The following is a 15,535-nucleotide window of genomic DNA, read 5'->3' on the forward strand; positions in this document are numbered from 1 at the left end:
GTATCGGAACTTCAAGCGCTGTTAGAAAGCACCGAAGCTGAAATCATTATAGGTACAGAAAGCTGGCTGAAGCCAGAGAAAAATTCTGCCGAAATTTTTACAAAGGTACAGACGGTGTTTAGAAAGGATAGATTGCATGCAACCGGTGGTGGCGTGTTTGTCGCTGTTAGTAATAGTTTATCCTGTAGTGAAGTAGAAGTGGATAGTTCCTGTGAATTATTATGGGTGGGGTTACACTCAACAACCGAGCTAGGTTAATAATTGGCTCCTTTTATCGACCTCCCGACTCAGCAACATTAGTGGCAGAACAACTGAGAGAAAATCTGGAATACATTTCACATAAATTTTCTCAGCATGTTATAGTCTTAGGTGGAGATTTCAATTTAGCAGATATAGACTGGGACACTCAGATGTTTAGGACGGGTGGTAAGGACAGAGCATCGAGTGACATTATACTGAGTGCACTATCCGAAAATTATTCTCGAGCAATTAAACAGAGAACTGACTCGTGGAGATAACATCTTGGACCTACTGATAACAAACAGATCCGAACTTTTCGACACTGTAAGCTCAGAACAGGGAATCAGTGATCATAAGGCCATTGCGGCATCCCTGAATATGGAAGTTAATAGGAATATAAAAAAAGGGAAGAAGGTTTATCTGTTTAGCAAGAGTAATAGGAGGCAGATTTCAGACTATCTAACAGATCAAAATGAAAATTGCTGTTTCGACACTGACAATGTTGAGTGTTTATGGAAAAAGTTCAAGGCAATCGTAAAATGCGTTTTAGACAGGTACACAGCAAGTAAAACTGTGAGGGACAGGAAAAACCCACCGTGGTTCAACAACAAAGTTAGGAAACTACTGCAAAAGCAAAGAGAGCCAAGTTTAAACGCAGCCAAAACTTCTCAGACAAACAGAAGATAAACAATGTAAAAGTTAGCGTAAGGAGGGCTATGCGTGAAGCGTTCAATGAATTCGAAAGTAAAATTCTATGTACCGACTTCACAGAAAATCCTAGGAAGTTCTGGTCTTACGTTAAATCAGTAAGTGGCTCGAAACAGCATATCCAGACACTCCGGGATGATGATGGCATTCAAACAGAGGATGACACGCGTAAAGCTAAAATACTAAACACCGTTTTCCAAAGCTGTTTCACAGAGGAAGACCGCACTGCAGTTACTTCTCTAAATCCTCGCACAAACGAAAAAATGGCTGACATCGAAATAAGTGTCCAAGGAATAGAAAAGCAACTGGAATCACTCAACAGAGGAAAGTCCACTGGACCTGACGGGATACCAATTCGATTCTACACTGAGTGTGCGAAAGAACTTGCCGCCCTTCTAACAGCCGTGTACCGCAAGTCTCTAGGGGAACGGAAGGTTCCAAATGATTGGAAAAGAGCACAGGTAGTCCCAGTCTTCAAGAAGGGTCATCGAGCAGATGCGCGAAACTATAGACCTATATCTCTGACGTCGATCTGTTGTAGAATTTTAGAACATGTTTTTTGCTCGCTTATCATGTCGTTTTTGGAAACCCAGAATCTACTCTGTAGGAGTCAACATAGATTCCGGAAACAGCGATTGTGTGAGACCCAATTCGCTTTATTTGTTCATAGGCCCAAAAAATATTAGATACAAGCTCCCAGGTAGAAGCTATTGCATGCAGGAAGATCTGCAGCAGATGGGCACTTGGTGCAGGGAGTGGCACCTGACCCTTAACATAGACAAATGTAATGTATTGTGAATACATAGAAAGAAGGATCCTTTATTGTATGATTATATGATAGTGGAACACTGGTAGCAGTTACTTCTGTAAAATATCTGGGCGTATGCGTACGGAACGACTTGAAGTGGAATGATCACATAAAATTAATTGTTGGTAAGGCGGGTACCAGGTTGAGATTAATTGGGAGAGTCCTTAGAAAATGTAGTCCATCAACAAAGGAGGTGGCTTACAAAACATTCGTTCGACCTATACTTGAGTATTGCTCATCAGTGTGGGATCCATACCATATCAGGTTGACGGATGAGATAGAGAAGATCCAAAGAAGAGTGGCGCGTTTCGTCACAGGGTTATTTGGTAACTGTGATAGCGTTATGGAGATGTTTAGCAAACTCAAGTGGCAGACTCTGCAAGAGAGGCGCTCTGCATCGCGGTGTAGCTTGCTCACCAGGTTTCGAGAGGGTGCGTTTCTGGATGAGGTATCGAATATATTGCTTCCCCTTACTTATACCTCCTGAGGAGATCATGAATGTAAAATTAGAGAGATTCGAGCGCGCACGGAGGCTTTCGCGCAGTCGTTCTCCCTGCGATCCATACACTACTGGAACAGAAAAGGGAGGTAATGACAGTGGCACGTAAAGTGCCCTCCGCCACACACCGTTGGGTGGCTTGAGGAGTATAAATGTAGATGTAGATGATACACACTTTTTAAATTTATAGGATATATAAATATGTATATAATAAATATAAGGGAAACACTGTCAGCAAAAATTTTGGAAAGATCTTGAATGATTTAATTCAAATTATCACATTTTGTTCTAATAAATGTTTCAACAGGCATAAGCTACGTATTTTTTAATATATATGGCACATAAATATGCATGTTGGTAAAAGTCTTGTAAAATTCTAGACCAACATATTTCCTATCCTTACACAATTCTCTAATAAACTTTACAATGGACACTATGTAGGAGGAAACACTGTTAGAAAAAATCTCAAAAGGTTCTTCACCATACTACTTCAAATTGTTACACAATACATGGGATATCTACCAGATCAGTAAATGCTCCCAAATGGCTAATCAGTGTAAATTGGCTTGAAGATTGTTGCTGCATCTTCCAAAAGCAGAATTTTTCGCAGCCATTATTACTGTTAACAAGACTGTGCCACTGAAATAACTTATTGGAAACAGAAAGGAAAGAAGGTTAATTTAAGAAACTTATGAAGAGCTACTATTTTTCAACAATGAATACTTAATATTGAGACTTTCACTCTACGCAAGGGGGAAAAAAGGACAAAAAAAAAAGTCCAAGATTGAAGAGGATCATGTGTCGTGTGAAAACACATGTGTGTAAAAAAAATTGGTACCGTTCATAATCGAAGCCAAGATTGCCTTGTGACAGTTACACATTAACTATTTAATTATGAACTGCAACCATAAACACAAATTTTGTCTAGAAGGTAACATATGTTTTATTTTGAGATTCCTGTCATCTTGTCACATCTGTTTCAATTATGCGACTACATAAATAGGCCAGATTCCTTTAGTCTCAGGAAAAATTGATTCTGTTATTGATATATTTTCTGGGTGAGTGATGACAAGTAAGACAGTCCATCCAATGATAATTATAATTAACATTGTGCTAAAATGCACATAGATAATGTTTATTGATGTTTGCGACATTTCATGTGATTCAGTGACTACATGTGAGTTTTAAAAAAAGCTGAGCATTCAAAGGAGTTTTGGGCATGCAGCTGACCTTCATTTACTATTCTCCATGATATTTTTACTGGAAACCTGGCATTTATCATCAGATGAGCCATCGAAGAGTAATGAATGCTGCTCCCATCCCACAATTTATTATCAGTGTGTATTCTGCGTGTGCAGAAAAGGATGTTGCTGTAGCCAGAACTGTTGTCTCATACTACACTGAATGTCTGGTCGAGATACAATGTTCAACAGGAGACGGCTCATTTGGTTGCAAAACACAAGTGAGCTGTTTATGTTTGGTTCAGTATTCTTCCACAGTGTGTGTGTGGTCTGGCCTATGAAGGCCATACAACACTGGAAATGTATTTTGTAAATCTGAGCCTTCCACAACAAAAAAACTGTCCTTCACGGATCCCTGGCCTGCAGTCTTTGATGGTGGGTGGACAACCACTTTAACAAGAAATTTCCAAACCATTCTATCTATTTTGAATGAAACATTGCCAACAAAGGGAAGAAAAGCGAAGGATTTTGCTGGCATGCTCTTCATCAATTTCCTGGTTCTTTGTCCGTTAATTTACAGTTTAGAGTATCCATTTCCTCTGAACACTGTTTTTATATTGGTGACTTGTTTTGCAACTTACCCGAATCCGAGACTGCAAGCTCAAAGTGCAAGTCTTTGCACACTAGCAGTTTGCAACAGATGACAACTGGACGATTGTAAATACAAACGGATATGAGTGGGCTTACTATAAATTGAATGCCCCATAGAGCCATGCAGTTGTAATCTCTTGATGGTCTCGAGGTAAAGAGGAACATTTTACGAGTACAGAAGTTTTATGTTACACATGTCCCATATGGTCATATTCAGTCTTCCCAAAGGTAGAATTACTTAATAGATCATGCATCTAATCCACATACATACTACAAGGTAACAGTACAGCTGCATTACCTTTATTCCGTACCATTCTGTCAAGATCCTCTACAAGGTCATCTTATTTATTCTGCAGAATCCACAGGAAGGCATTGTATGTCGACTATAGCTATTATAGCACCATTGACTAGTGATAAAAGGAATGGTTAGAATGATAGGAAACTATTTTTGCTTAGTAATTGTGACAGGAAACAGATTGAAAATTATCTAAGAATGCCAAACATTTGTTTATGAGAATGAAGATGTGGTGTATCAGTCAACAAAACTCAAAAATATTCCACAATATGCTTTGGACTTGCTGTTCAATAGCCACCCACTGACTGCTTCCCACACTACACTATTCACAATCATAAATTGTTGATTTTGGGGAGGGGACCGAACAGTGAGGTCTTCAGTCCTATCATATTAGGGAAGGATGGGGAAGAAAGTCAGCCATGCCCTTTCAAAGGAAACATCCCAGCATTTGCCTGAAACAATTTAGGAAAATCAAGGGAAACCCAAATCAAAATGGCTGGACGCGGGTTTGAACCATCTTCGTCTTGAATGCAAGTCCAGTGTGCAACCACTGCGCCACCTCAATTGGTCACAATCATTAATGCTGGGAATTTTGGAAAATTTGATAATTTAACAATACATAACTTATAATAAAGTGCTAAGACATGTATAAAACTACACTGATCTGCTGGTAACTTGTATTTACTAAATGTTACTTACTTTATGTTTCACATATAGCACATGAGTAACCCAACATTCTGACGTAAGTATCTTCACAATAGCAGCTGTATATGCTGAGCTGACAAACACAATGCAAGCAACAGCCAGTGATTGCAAGAAGATTCTGCCATTCAATGTTGGAAACCTCCGTATTCATTATACCAGCTGAAAAATGCTCCTATATGAGCGCACAAAAGGTGAACATGCTCCTCTTTAAAAGACTCTGACCGAAAACTGGGAAACAACAACCAGCCAGCTGCCTCAATTCCCATTCCATCTTCTTCACCGATAATTTTGGCATATGAACATATTTGCACTCTTTTAAAACACAACATTCAAAATCCTTTTCCTCTTGCCTCTCTTTGCAGTGATGCCTTCATACTCAGCAACACCCTCTCATGGCCACTGTATATATATGTCTCTCCCCCACTGGGACTTCCTATTGTCTGTTTCTTCCAGTGTCTTCATCCCTTTCTATTGCTGTTATCTCTCATTGCCTCCTCCTCTTCCACTTGCACTCACTCTCTGGCCCACTGCCATTGTCTTCACCCCCCCCCCCCCCCTCTCTCTCTCTCTCTCTCTCTCTCTCTCTCTCTCTCTCTCACTCACACACACACACACACACACACACACACACACACACACACACACACACACACACACACACACACACACAGTCAATATCTATTTCTTTCTAGTGTGATAACTTTCTCTTGAACCACCACTGGCTCCTCTCCACACGTCTTTGCCAATGGTTTGCTCGATGTTTTGACCATTAGACTACGAAACTTTAACACATCATATTGCATACAGAGCATGGAGTAAAGTGGGCACTTTCTTTAACTTTAATGTTCACTTTTTTGTCAGCAGCTTTTAAAGAGGAGCATATTCACATTTTTTGTGCTCAAACAATAGTATTGTTCAGCTGGTTCCCTTCTTTACCGTGTTACAGCAAGGTGTGCTGCTTCTATAAAACCAATCTGTCGGTCAGTAAAGTTTTGACAGCTAATTCATATACTTCAAAACATTTATACACCACTACTTTGACATGTATAAATAACAAGTAAGTATACATAATATAGGGTCAATACAGAATAATCTTCCATGCAACCCAAGTTCACTTTGCACTACTTTACATAACAAGGCACATTTTTAGTCTACACCTACAGTATAACAAAAAACTGTGGTGTTTGATTTGCAAGTACAATGAATTTTTTATGACAAAATTTCATATGGTGCTTATGTAGCCAAATGTTTTCCATATTAGCTTTCATTAAGGCAATCAATTTATTAGCAATGCCAAACTCTTCCATTGCTGTATACAGCTTCCTTCTGTCAATATTGTCATAGGCTAACTGAAGTCTCAGTCCCAAAATCTTTGCAATTTTCTAGTATTTGGCATATCATAGAGAGCTGATCAACAGTAGACCTTCCTTGACAAAACCCTCACTGATAGTCACTAACACCGCTTTCAACATATGATGTAAGCCTTCAAGGAGGATGTTGGAGAATATTTGATATGCTGTAAGTATTGGGCAAATTGCCTTGAAGTTAGAGCACACCATAATATTGCCTATGTTCCATTAGTCAGGGATATATTTGTCTACCCAAATCTTAATTACAAGCTTGTGCAAATGTTTGACAAATTTCTTTCCTGCATTCTGAATGAGCTCTGCTTGTATTAGATCAATTTTGGGACCTTATTATTCTTCAGCTTCTCGATAGCTGCCTCCATGTCCACAGAAATTTTTACTGGCTCCTTTATATATGGGTTCCTTGCATTTACAAAGGGTGAGAGTCCTTTGTTCTCAGCTGTACCATCATTCAACAGTCTATCAAAGTGCTGAGCCCTCCTTCTGCATATTGCTACATTCCCACTCAAAAACTGAACCATCTGTATTTCTATGCAAATTCGTCCTTTGCTGAAAATCCTTTCAGCTCTTATTTAACTTCTGCCACAAAGCTCTCACTTCACTCATTCCTTTCAGTTGTTCCACTTCTCCCAGTTCTTTCCTTACATGCGCTCTCCTCTGCTTTCTGTGCAGCCTCTTTTCTCCTATTTTTGCTATTCTATAATCTTTTACACATCTCAGGGTATAGTTTATCTGATGTAGCATTCTCTTGTAGGCTTCATTGGTAATTGCTGTTACTAACGTGCACTCTTAACCAAACCAGGCATTGTATATAGCCCAATTTACTCGTGTTAGAAATTCATTAATCAGCAACTTTTGCAAGTGTTCTTTTAGGTTTTTCCATATTTCCCTGATACTCTAACTGTCAGGAAAGTGTGCTAGGTATTCTTTAGAAAATCTCTGAGCAGACTCTGGCTCCTTGAGCTTACCAATACATAATTTTCGTGCATGAAAACCACTTATCTTCCTCACATTAGCTGTTCGACTTCTGATTGTTGCTATGCAAGGTAATGAACACAGTCAACATTAGCATCCCTATAACTTCTATCATCCATGAGTTTAAACAGCAGGGTGGCACTCAAACTGGATTAAAAAATAATCCTTTGAAAATTCCAAGTGTGAGGTTGAAGATGGTATCAAGAAGCTATATGGAACAATATTCATATAATTAACAGACTCTGAAATATAAAATTTATGATTTATAACAGTAAAAAAAATTAAATTCAATGCTGGGGTAAAAACACAGAATTCCCAGAGTTTTTATGAAATTCCTAAAATTCTCTGAGATTCCCCTATTTCTCCTGGAAGACTGTAATTCTCTGATAATTCCAGGTTCTCCAGATGAATCACCACCCTGGACAGATGTCTTGCATCTATTAGGAGATGCTCAATTTTGTTGTAAGTATTTTCATATGGATATTGCCACATCATTTTATGTGTATCTTAAAAGTTGTACTAGCCATTACCATATTTTTTGAAAAAGCAAAGTGTACAAGTCTGATCCCATTGTCATTTGAGTTGTTATGTAGACTGTATTTTCCAATACAAGACTGATATTCATCTTCTTTCCCTGTTTTAGCATTCACATCTCCAAAAATTATCTTAGAGTCTCCTCTCAGACATTCAGTGTACGGTTCATCAAACTCATTGCAAGAAGCAGACTTCTCTTCTTCACTGAACTCTTCAGCTGGAGCATGTGCACACATAAGAATAAAACAGAAAAAATTCTCCTTGATTCTGAGTCTGCACAATATGGTTGATTTCACATGGAAGTCCATAATAAAATGTTTCTTCCTCTTATTAAGAGTAAAACAAGTAGCAAACACGCTCTTTCTTTTGGCAGCTTTAAAATATCAAGTGATCCTTCTTCTCTATCATTCCTTCACCTATCTCACATCCTGATCAGCTGTAATATCCAATCAGTATTCATCCAACTGCCAAAGGAATTTTCTTAAAGCACCAGCTTGACAGAGAGTTAGAACATTTCAGCTTTAGAAATCTGTCAGTTCATCATAAACAGGTCTGGCCAGCCATTTCTTCACTGGATTTCGGAACATTTTATTTAAAGTGTCGGGAACTCGCTTTTCTGCCTTGCACGTGTTAGTATAGACTGAAGGTACCTGTTGTTCAGGGGCCATGACATGAATGGGTGTGCACTGGACTTTGTAGTTGTACATGGCATTTCCTGTCACTTGTTAGTACTTTTCCACCAGCAGTAAATGCACCCATAGGGCCACATACTACGCCTTTGACTTCCTTTTTGTCAGTCAAAGTAAGTGTGTTTCTTAACAAGCTTGAACCTGAGCAATGGACTGCTGTTAAACACATCCTAAAGTATCTTCAAGAAACAAGACAAAAAGGTATTACCAGTAAATGCAGTGCTAATAAGCTTTGCTGGAGATACAAATACTCATCATTCAACAATGAGCTATGTCGGTGTACTGGCCAGTGGACCTGTTACATAAACAACTTACAGGCAAAAATGTCTAGTCAGATCAATGACAGAAGCATAAAGAAAAGTTTCAGGACAATTTTAAATCATTATTGATTGTGCCTTTAAAACCAGCAAACAAGAGTGGGAGTACTGTATAGCACAGCTTGTTGTGCTGATTACATTTGCATGTCTGTGTGCAAGTATAATGTTTTTGTAGGTCTGATGTTTTATTATATTTGTTGCTTATGACCAGTATATGATCTTCTACTCCTTTGCATGTTTGCATTGTTTTTGTCTTTTAGGAAATGTTTTGTGTCTTGTGTTTTAAATGTCCAAGAAGTAAATCACATTCAGAAAAAAATGAGGTTTTACTGTGGTAATCAAGTCTCCAAAGTGTATTCAATTACATTGAGGGTTTTATTTGGAAAATGGGAAGGTGAATGATAGATCAAATGAAGATTTAAAGTACCCAAAAAATTGACGGAGATTATTTTCAACTACAGAAGTATCATATGGAAATTATCTTGCAAGCTGAGAAATTACTACATGTCATTGATGGAAGTGAAGTAAGGGCAGCTGAAGGTGCAGGCACACAGAACTTATCGGATGACTTTAATGCAAAACCAATGCCTTTTATCTGGTTAGTATGGAATTCGATGAGCTGGAAACTTATGTTGTGTGCTACAGAAAATGGTATGTGGAATTGGCTTAAGATAATTCATGAGAAGGGTTCTCCAATAAATAGCATTGAAACAACAGTTCTTTAAATATACATTGTCACTCTGTGATACACTGCACAATGTATTGGTAAAGATGAAGCATTAGCAACAGTCTTTTGCAGATGTTGGTGAAGCAGCAGGAGGTACAAATAAGACTGACTAAGTTTTAGGTGGTCCTCTGGGATTGAATGCTGAGACTTCATATCAGCTGGCTGACAACTGGCATTCTGCCTCTGTGACAAGAAACAGGAAAGAAGTTTGCATATTAGTCGAGGCATGTGACCTTAAGGAGCAGTTCGGTTATTATATCTGACTTCGGATCTTGTCATTGGAGCATCAGTAGACTACCTAGATGGATTTACATGCTTTATCTGAGCTTTGCTGCTGAATGGGCAGTTGATGGACTTATGAAGTTACGCCAAGAATGAATGTATGGAGCCAAACAACTGCAAGTTCCAAGCAGAACCCACTGACTGCAATTAATGGAGGTATTTAGGACAGTGCCCAGACAATGAAGATATGAAAACTATGGAAAATGTTACATTTCATGAGGCTGTAAGTGGATTGACGTTTGCTGCCACTATGACAAGATCTGATATAATGCTTCCTGTTACACAAGGAAATCAATTTCTTAACAATCCTGGACCTGAGCACTGGACTGTTGTTAAAAGCACCCTAAATTATCTTTGGGACACAAAAGACGAAGGTGTTAAATACAATGATAATAAGCATTAAAAAACAATTTCTTGGGTGAGTCATGCTTTTCTGATGCAGCACTATCAACAAGCCAAACATTATACCCAGTGGTAATAAGCATTAAAATCAATTCCTTGTGTCTGGTCATCTGTTCTGATCAGCACGCCTGATTTGTGCATTAGAGCTTTATGCTTAGGTTCTTGACTTTCTCTTGACAATTTAATCAGTCTACTCTTACATTCAGTCTAATAATGACTTTTCTTATGAGAGTAACTGCATTCACCATTCTTATTATTCAAAGAACTTTTCCTTAAACTGCTTTGCAGATACTGACTCAGAACTTTAGCCCTTTTGTACTTACAGAGTGACATATTATAATGAAAGAACGGTTGTTCTAATGCTACTTTATTTAGTGCAGATCATTGCTCATGACTTATCTTCAGCCAATTCCACAAACTGTTTGCTGTAACACACAACATGACTATTTGCAGCTGGTCAAATTCCTTACCAGGCAAAATAAAAGCATTGCTTTTGCATTAAGCTCATCCTACAAGTTTTTTGCATCTGTACCAACTAGCCGTACTTTACTTCCATTGATGATACCTAGCAATTTCTCAGCCTGAGAGATAATAATTTCCATTTGATACTTCAATTATTTCCGTCAAATTTTTGGATACTGAAAAACTTTGTTCAGTCCATCTTCTTCTTCTTCTTCTTCTTCTTCACTTTCCAAGTAAAACCAACAATATAACAAAACACACTTTGGAGACTTGATTGGCATAAAGAAAATGAAACATTACTCCGATAAATTATCATGTTTCTCTTAGGCACATAATCTGTTGCAGGCTGTAATTAAATTATAAAATCATATAATGAATGAGGCTTAAATCTTGGATGAAAATGAAGGCCCTTAAGAAACAAAATATTTAATAAAAAACAATGTAAACGTATGCAAAGGAATAAAAGACCATGAACTGGTCAGAACTGCTGAAGATGATAAAACATCAGATGTAAAGAGACATTATACTTGCACATATACATGCAAAAGTAATCAGGACAACCAGCTGTACTACACAACATTTATAACTACATTTACGTCTCAGACCTGATGTCACATGCATAAGTACAGTAAGTTTGAACTCTGGCTCTTGATAATGAATAATGACATCCAAAAAAAGTTTCAAGGTTCCCTGAGATCACCATCATTAGAATACACCATAAAAAAATTTGAAGACTTACAAATGGAGATTACAGAAGTGGCCATACCCACAACTGGTACTTTTGGTACCCAAATATTATATTTTTTTTTGTCTTTTCTTAGGAAGTACTAATGAATAAATTGTCTTTATACAGGCTGCCTAACGCCGTACCCTACACCACGCCTAACGCAAAAGAACCAATTGATTTGATCAGTTTGCCTGGACTGGAGGAAGTGTGTAGTGTTTTAAGAACTATATTTTCATCATAACTGTAATAACAAGAAATAATGAAATATTATAATGTTTTAATTCATGAGAGTACAGCCACAGCTGTTGTGGGCAGGCATAACCTCACTGCTGAGGTTAACAAATGCCAAATATAATTGAACTTGTGAATAGAAAAACATTAACTGCTTACCATCCTCAACATAATTTAATGTAGACAAATTTTGAGTAAAGGTAACTACTCACTGAACAGTAAAGTTGAGTCATCAACGATCTTATTGACACACACACACACACACACACACACACACACACACACACACACACACACACACTTGTACGTTTGTGTGTTTCTCAATGATTCAACGCCTTTGCTATTTGGTGAGTTGTTACCTTTACTCCTAAATTATCTGTACTCTGCCAGAACTTTCCATACAATAACTATATCAATTTTTGCTAGGGATGGGAATTTTTATCTGAAATGATGTAGATAGAGAATATGGGGGACCATTTTGGATGGAATGTCCCTAGGGAGGAGGAAAAAAATGAAAATGAGTGTTGGGTAAACATATGGATATTGTAGGTAAGCCTGGGTCATATTTGATGAGAGGAAAATGAAAATGTGGAATAGATACAAGAAATGGACCCATAAAAGCATTAGATGGTTGCGAAGGGAAATTATTTTACCTGAGGGCATGCAGCTCTATTGATGGCTGAATGATGGTGGCATCTGTTTGTGTAAAATGTTATGGAGGTAAAACAGTCCTCCATTCAGATCTCTGGGCAGGAACTACTTAGGAGGCTGTCATCAGGAAACACTAAACTGCCAGGCTATGGGTCAGAGTGTGGAATGTTAGATCCCTAAATCGGGCAGGTTGGTTAGAAAATTTAAAAAAGGGAAATGGATAAATAGAAGTTAGGTTAGTGGAGATTAGTGACATTCGGTGGCAGGATGAACAGGACTAATGGTCAGGTGAGTACAGGTTTATAAATAGAAAATCAAACATGGGTAATGCAGGAGTTGGTCTGATAATGAATAAGAATACAGGTAAGCTACCATGAACAAACAAGTTAATGCATTATCGTAGTTGAAAAGACACAGAACCAACACCCTATAGTAAAAGTTTATATGCCAGCCAGCTATGCAGATGATGAAGCGAGTGGAGTAATATATGATGAGATACAATAAATTATACAGATAGTTAAGGGAGACGAAATTTTAATTGTGATGTGGGACTGGAATTAGATAGTAGGAAAAAGATGAGAAGGGTTAATAGTTGGATAATTCGGACTGGGGGTAAGAAATGAAAGAGGACCAATCTGGTAGAAATTTGCACACAGCATAATTTAGTCATCGCTTACACTTGGTTTACGAACCATGAAAGAAGGCTGTATACATGGAAGAGGCCTGGAGACTCTGTAAGGTTTCGAATTAGTTACGTAATGGTAAGACATTTCCTGGGGAAAAGGTGGACTCTGGCCACAATTTATTAGTTATGAACCGTATACTGCAGCAGAAAAAATGGATAAAAAGGTAGGAAATTAAGGAGATTGGACCTGGATAGGTTGAAAGAACCAGAAAATCTTGAAAGTTTGAGAGGGAGCATTAGGCAACAATAGATTAAAACATTGGAAAGGAAAAGAATAGAAAGCAAATGGGAAATGAAATAGTGAAGGCAGCAGAGGATCAAATAGGTAAAAAGAGAAGGCATTGTAGAAATCATTGGATAACATAAGAGATGTTGAATTAATTAATGAAAGATGAAAATATAAAAATACAGCAAATTAAGCAGGCAAAAGCGGTGGCAAACATTCAGAAAATGAGATCAACAAGAAGTGGAAAAGACCAAGCAGGAAAGGCTTGGGGACAAATGTAGTGACATAGAAGCATATACAAGTAGGGAAAAGATAGATATTGCCTATAGGAAAATTAGAGACACATTTGGAGGAAAGGAAAGCAGATGTATAAATACAAAGAGCGTACAAAGAAAGGCAAAGAAGGGAAAGCTGAAAGGTAGGAGGAGTATATAGAGAATCTGTACAAGGAAAATGAACTTCATTCCAATGCTATAGAACTGGAAGGGAATGTAGATGGGAATGAAAATGAGATGAGAGGTATGATACTGGGAGGAGAATTTAATACTGTGGTGAAAAACCTAAGTTGAAATAAGGCCCCAGGAATAAATAACATTCCTTCAGAACTAGTGAAAGCTTTGAGAGAACTACCCATGACAAAACTATTCCACGTGGTGTGCACAATGTATGAGACAGGTAAAATACCCTCACTCTTCAAGATATCTATAATAATTCCAATTCCAAGGACAACAGGTACTAACAGATGTGAATATTACCAAACTATTGGTTTAATAAGTCGTCGTTGCAAAATACTAACACAAATTATGTACAGAAGAATGGAAAAACTGTTAGAAGCCGACCTTGAAGGAAGATCAATTTGGTTTCCAGAGGAATGTGGGAACGTAACTATCTCCAACGTTATTCAGTCTGTACATACAGCAAACAGTAAAGGAAACCAACGGAAAATTTGGAATAGTAATTAAAGTCCAGGGAGAAGAAATGAAAGCTTTCAGGTTTGCCGATGACATTGTAATTCTGTCAGAGACACGATGGCATTGTAATTCTGTCAGAGACAGCAAAGGACATGGAAGAGAAGATGGACAGTGTCTTGAAATGAGGATACAAGAACAACATTAACAAAAGCAGAACAAAGGTTGTGAAATGTAGTTAAATTAAGTCAGGCCATGATGAGGGAATTGGATTAGGGAACATGACAATAAAAGTAGTAGATTAGTTTTTAGTTGTGTAGTAAAATAACTGATGATGGCTGTGGTAGAGAGGAAATAATGAGGAGGTACTGAATAGAGCTGGAGAGAAAAGGAACTTGGGGCCTAACTTGACTAAAAGAAGGGATTGGTTGATAGGACACATTCTGAGACTAGTTTAGTTTTGAAGGGAAGTGTGAGGGGTAAAACTTGCCAGTTTCACATAATTCAAACAATCCTATTAACCAAAATTAGTTCTTTGGCATGGAAACCTGGGATACACATGTATGACAAGATATCTAAATAATTGCTTGGAATATATCTAAAAACAAAGATGATGTGACTTACCAAACGAAAGCGCTGGCAGGTTGATAGACACACAAACAAACACAAACATTATATACTACCTCTCGAAATATTCTTCATACAGTAATGAAGAAAAGCTACTGCAACACCGTGTGACAAAGTCAAGTAACATCATAAATTGAAACAATATTTTCATAACTGTCAAGAGGATTCATACCGCTGTCATTGTTGAAATGCCAATGCCTGTGTTGGTATGTAAGAAATCTCCTTGATATGTTGCATCCTCTTTAAGACGCACCCAGAGATTTCTTAGCTTATCCCAGAGAACATTAATACACTTCCTTCTCTCTACAACTTTCTTTTGAAAATATGTCTCCAACTCCTACAAAATTAAGAAGAAAGATATTTCAGATACATTTTACATAAATGTGTGATGACATTTAAAAATAAATGTTAGGAGCAAATTGAAACAAAATGGAAAAACAGAACTGGGGTCAAATAAGATGTGCTATGTCACCAAGAAACTGTTTTAAAGTTCTACTATTCATTAGTCAAGTAAAATTTGTGCCAGGAAAATTCAGAAAGTAAGGAACACTCAGTCATACAATGGGGTATGCTAACAATATTACAGAAACGGTAAAAACAAAAACCACTATCACATCGTTTGTTCTATTTCTCTCCAG

The 15,535-nt window shown here is 37.7% G+C and overlaps 2 protein-coding genes across 7 annotated transcripts in view; one reads left to right on the forward strand and one right to left on the reverse strand.

The window, feature by feature from the left end:
• Positions 1-15,535, forward strand: part of LOC126321776 (uncharacterized) — a 165,369-nt gene that overhangs the window by 74,997 nt on the left and 74,837 nt on the right. Inside the window, exon 2 of one of the 3 annotated variants that reach the window (XR_007558543.1) lies at positions 7,826-7,891. The exons of the other annotated variants lie outside the window; for them this stretch is intronic. The gene's annotated coding sequence lies outside the window, so the exon portion shown is untranslated. The remainder of the gene's footprint in view (positions 1-7,825; positions 7,892-15,535) is intronic. 3 annotated transcript variants of the gene reach the window in all.
• The window catches only part of LOC126321732 (protein regulator of cytokinesis 1-like), a 208,369-nt gene that overhangs the window by 74,551 nt on the left and 118,283 nt on the right, over positions 1-15,535 (reverse strand). For all 4 annotated transcript variants that reach the window (XM_049994214.1, XM_049994212.1, XM_049994210.1 and 1 more), the window contains exon 7: positions 15,070-15,234. In XM_049994214.1, the coding sequence (XP_049850171.1) occupies positions 15,070-15,234 (165 nt within the window). The remainder of the gene's footprint in view (positions 1-15,069; positions 15,235-15,535) is intronic.

Source organism: Schistocerca gregaria, chromosome 2, assembly GCF_023897955.1.
Source record: "Schistocerca gregaria isolate iqSchGreg1 chromosome 2, iqSchGreg1.2, whole genome shotgun sequence".
NCBI classification, from domain to species: domain Eukaryota; kingdom Metazoa; phylum Arthropoda; class Insecta; order Orthoptera; family Acrididae; genus Schistocerca; species Schistocerca gregaria.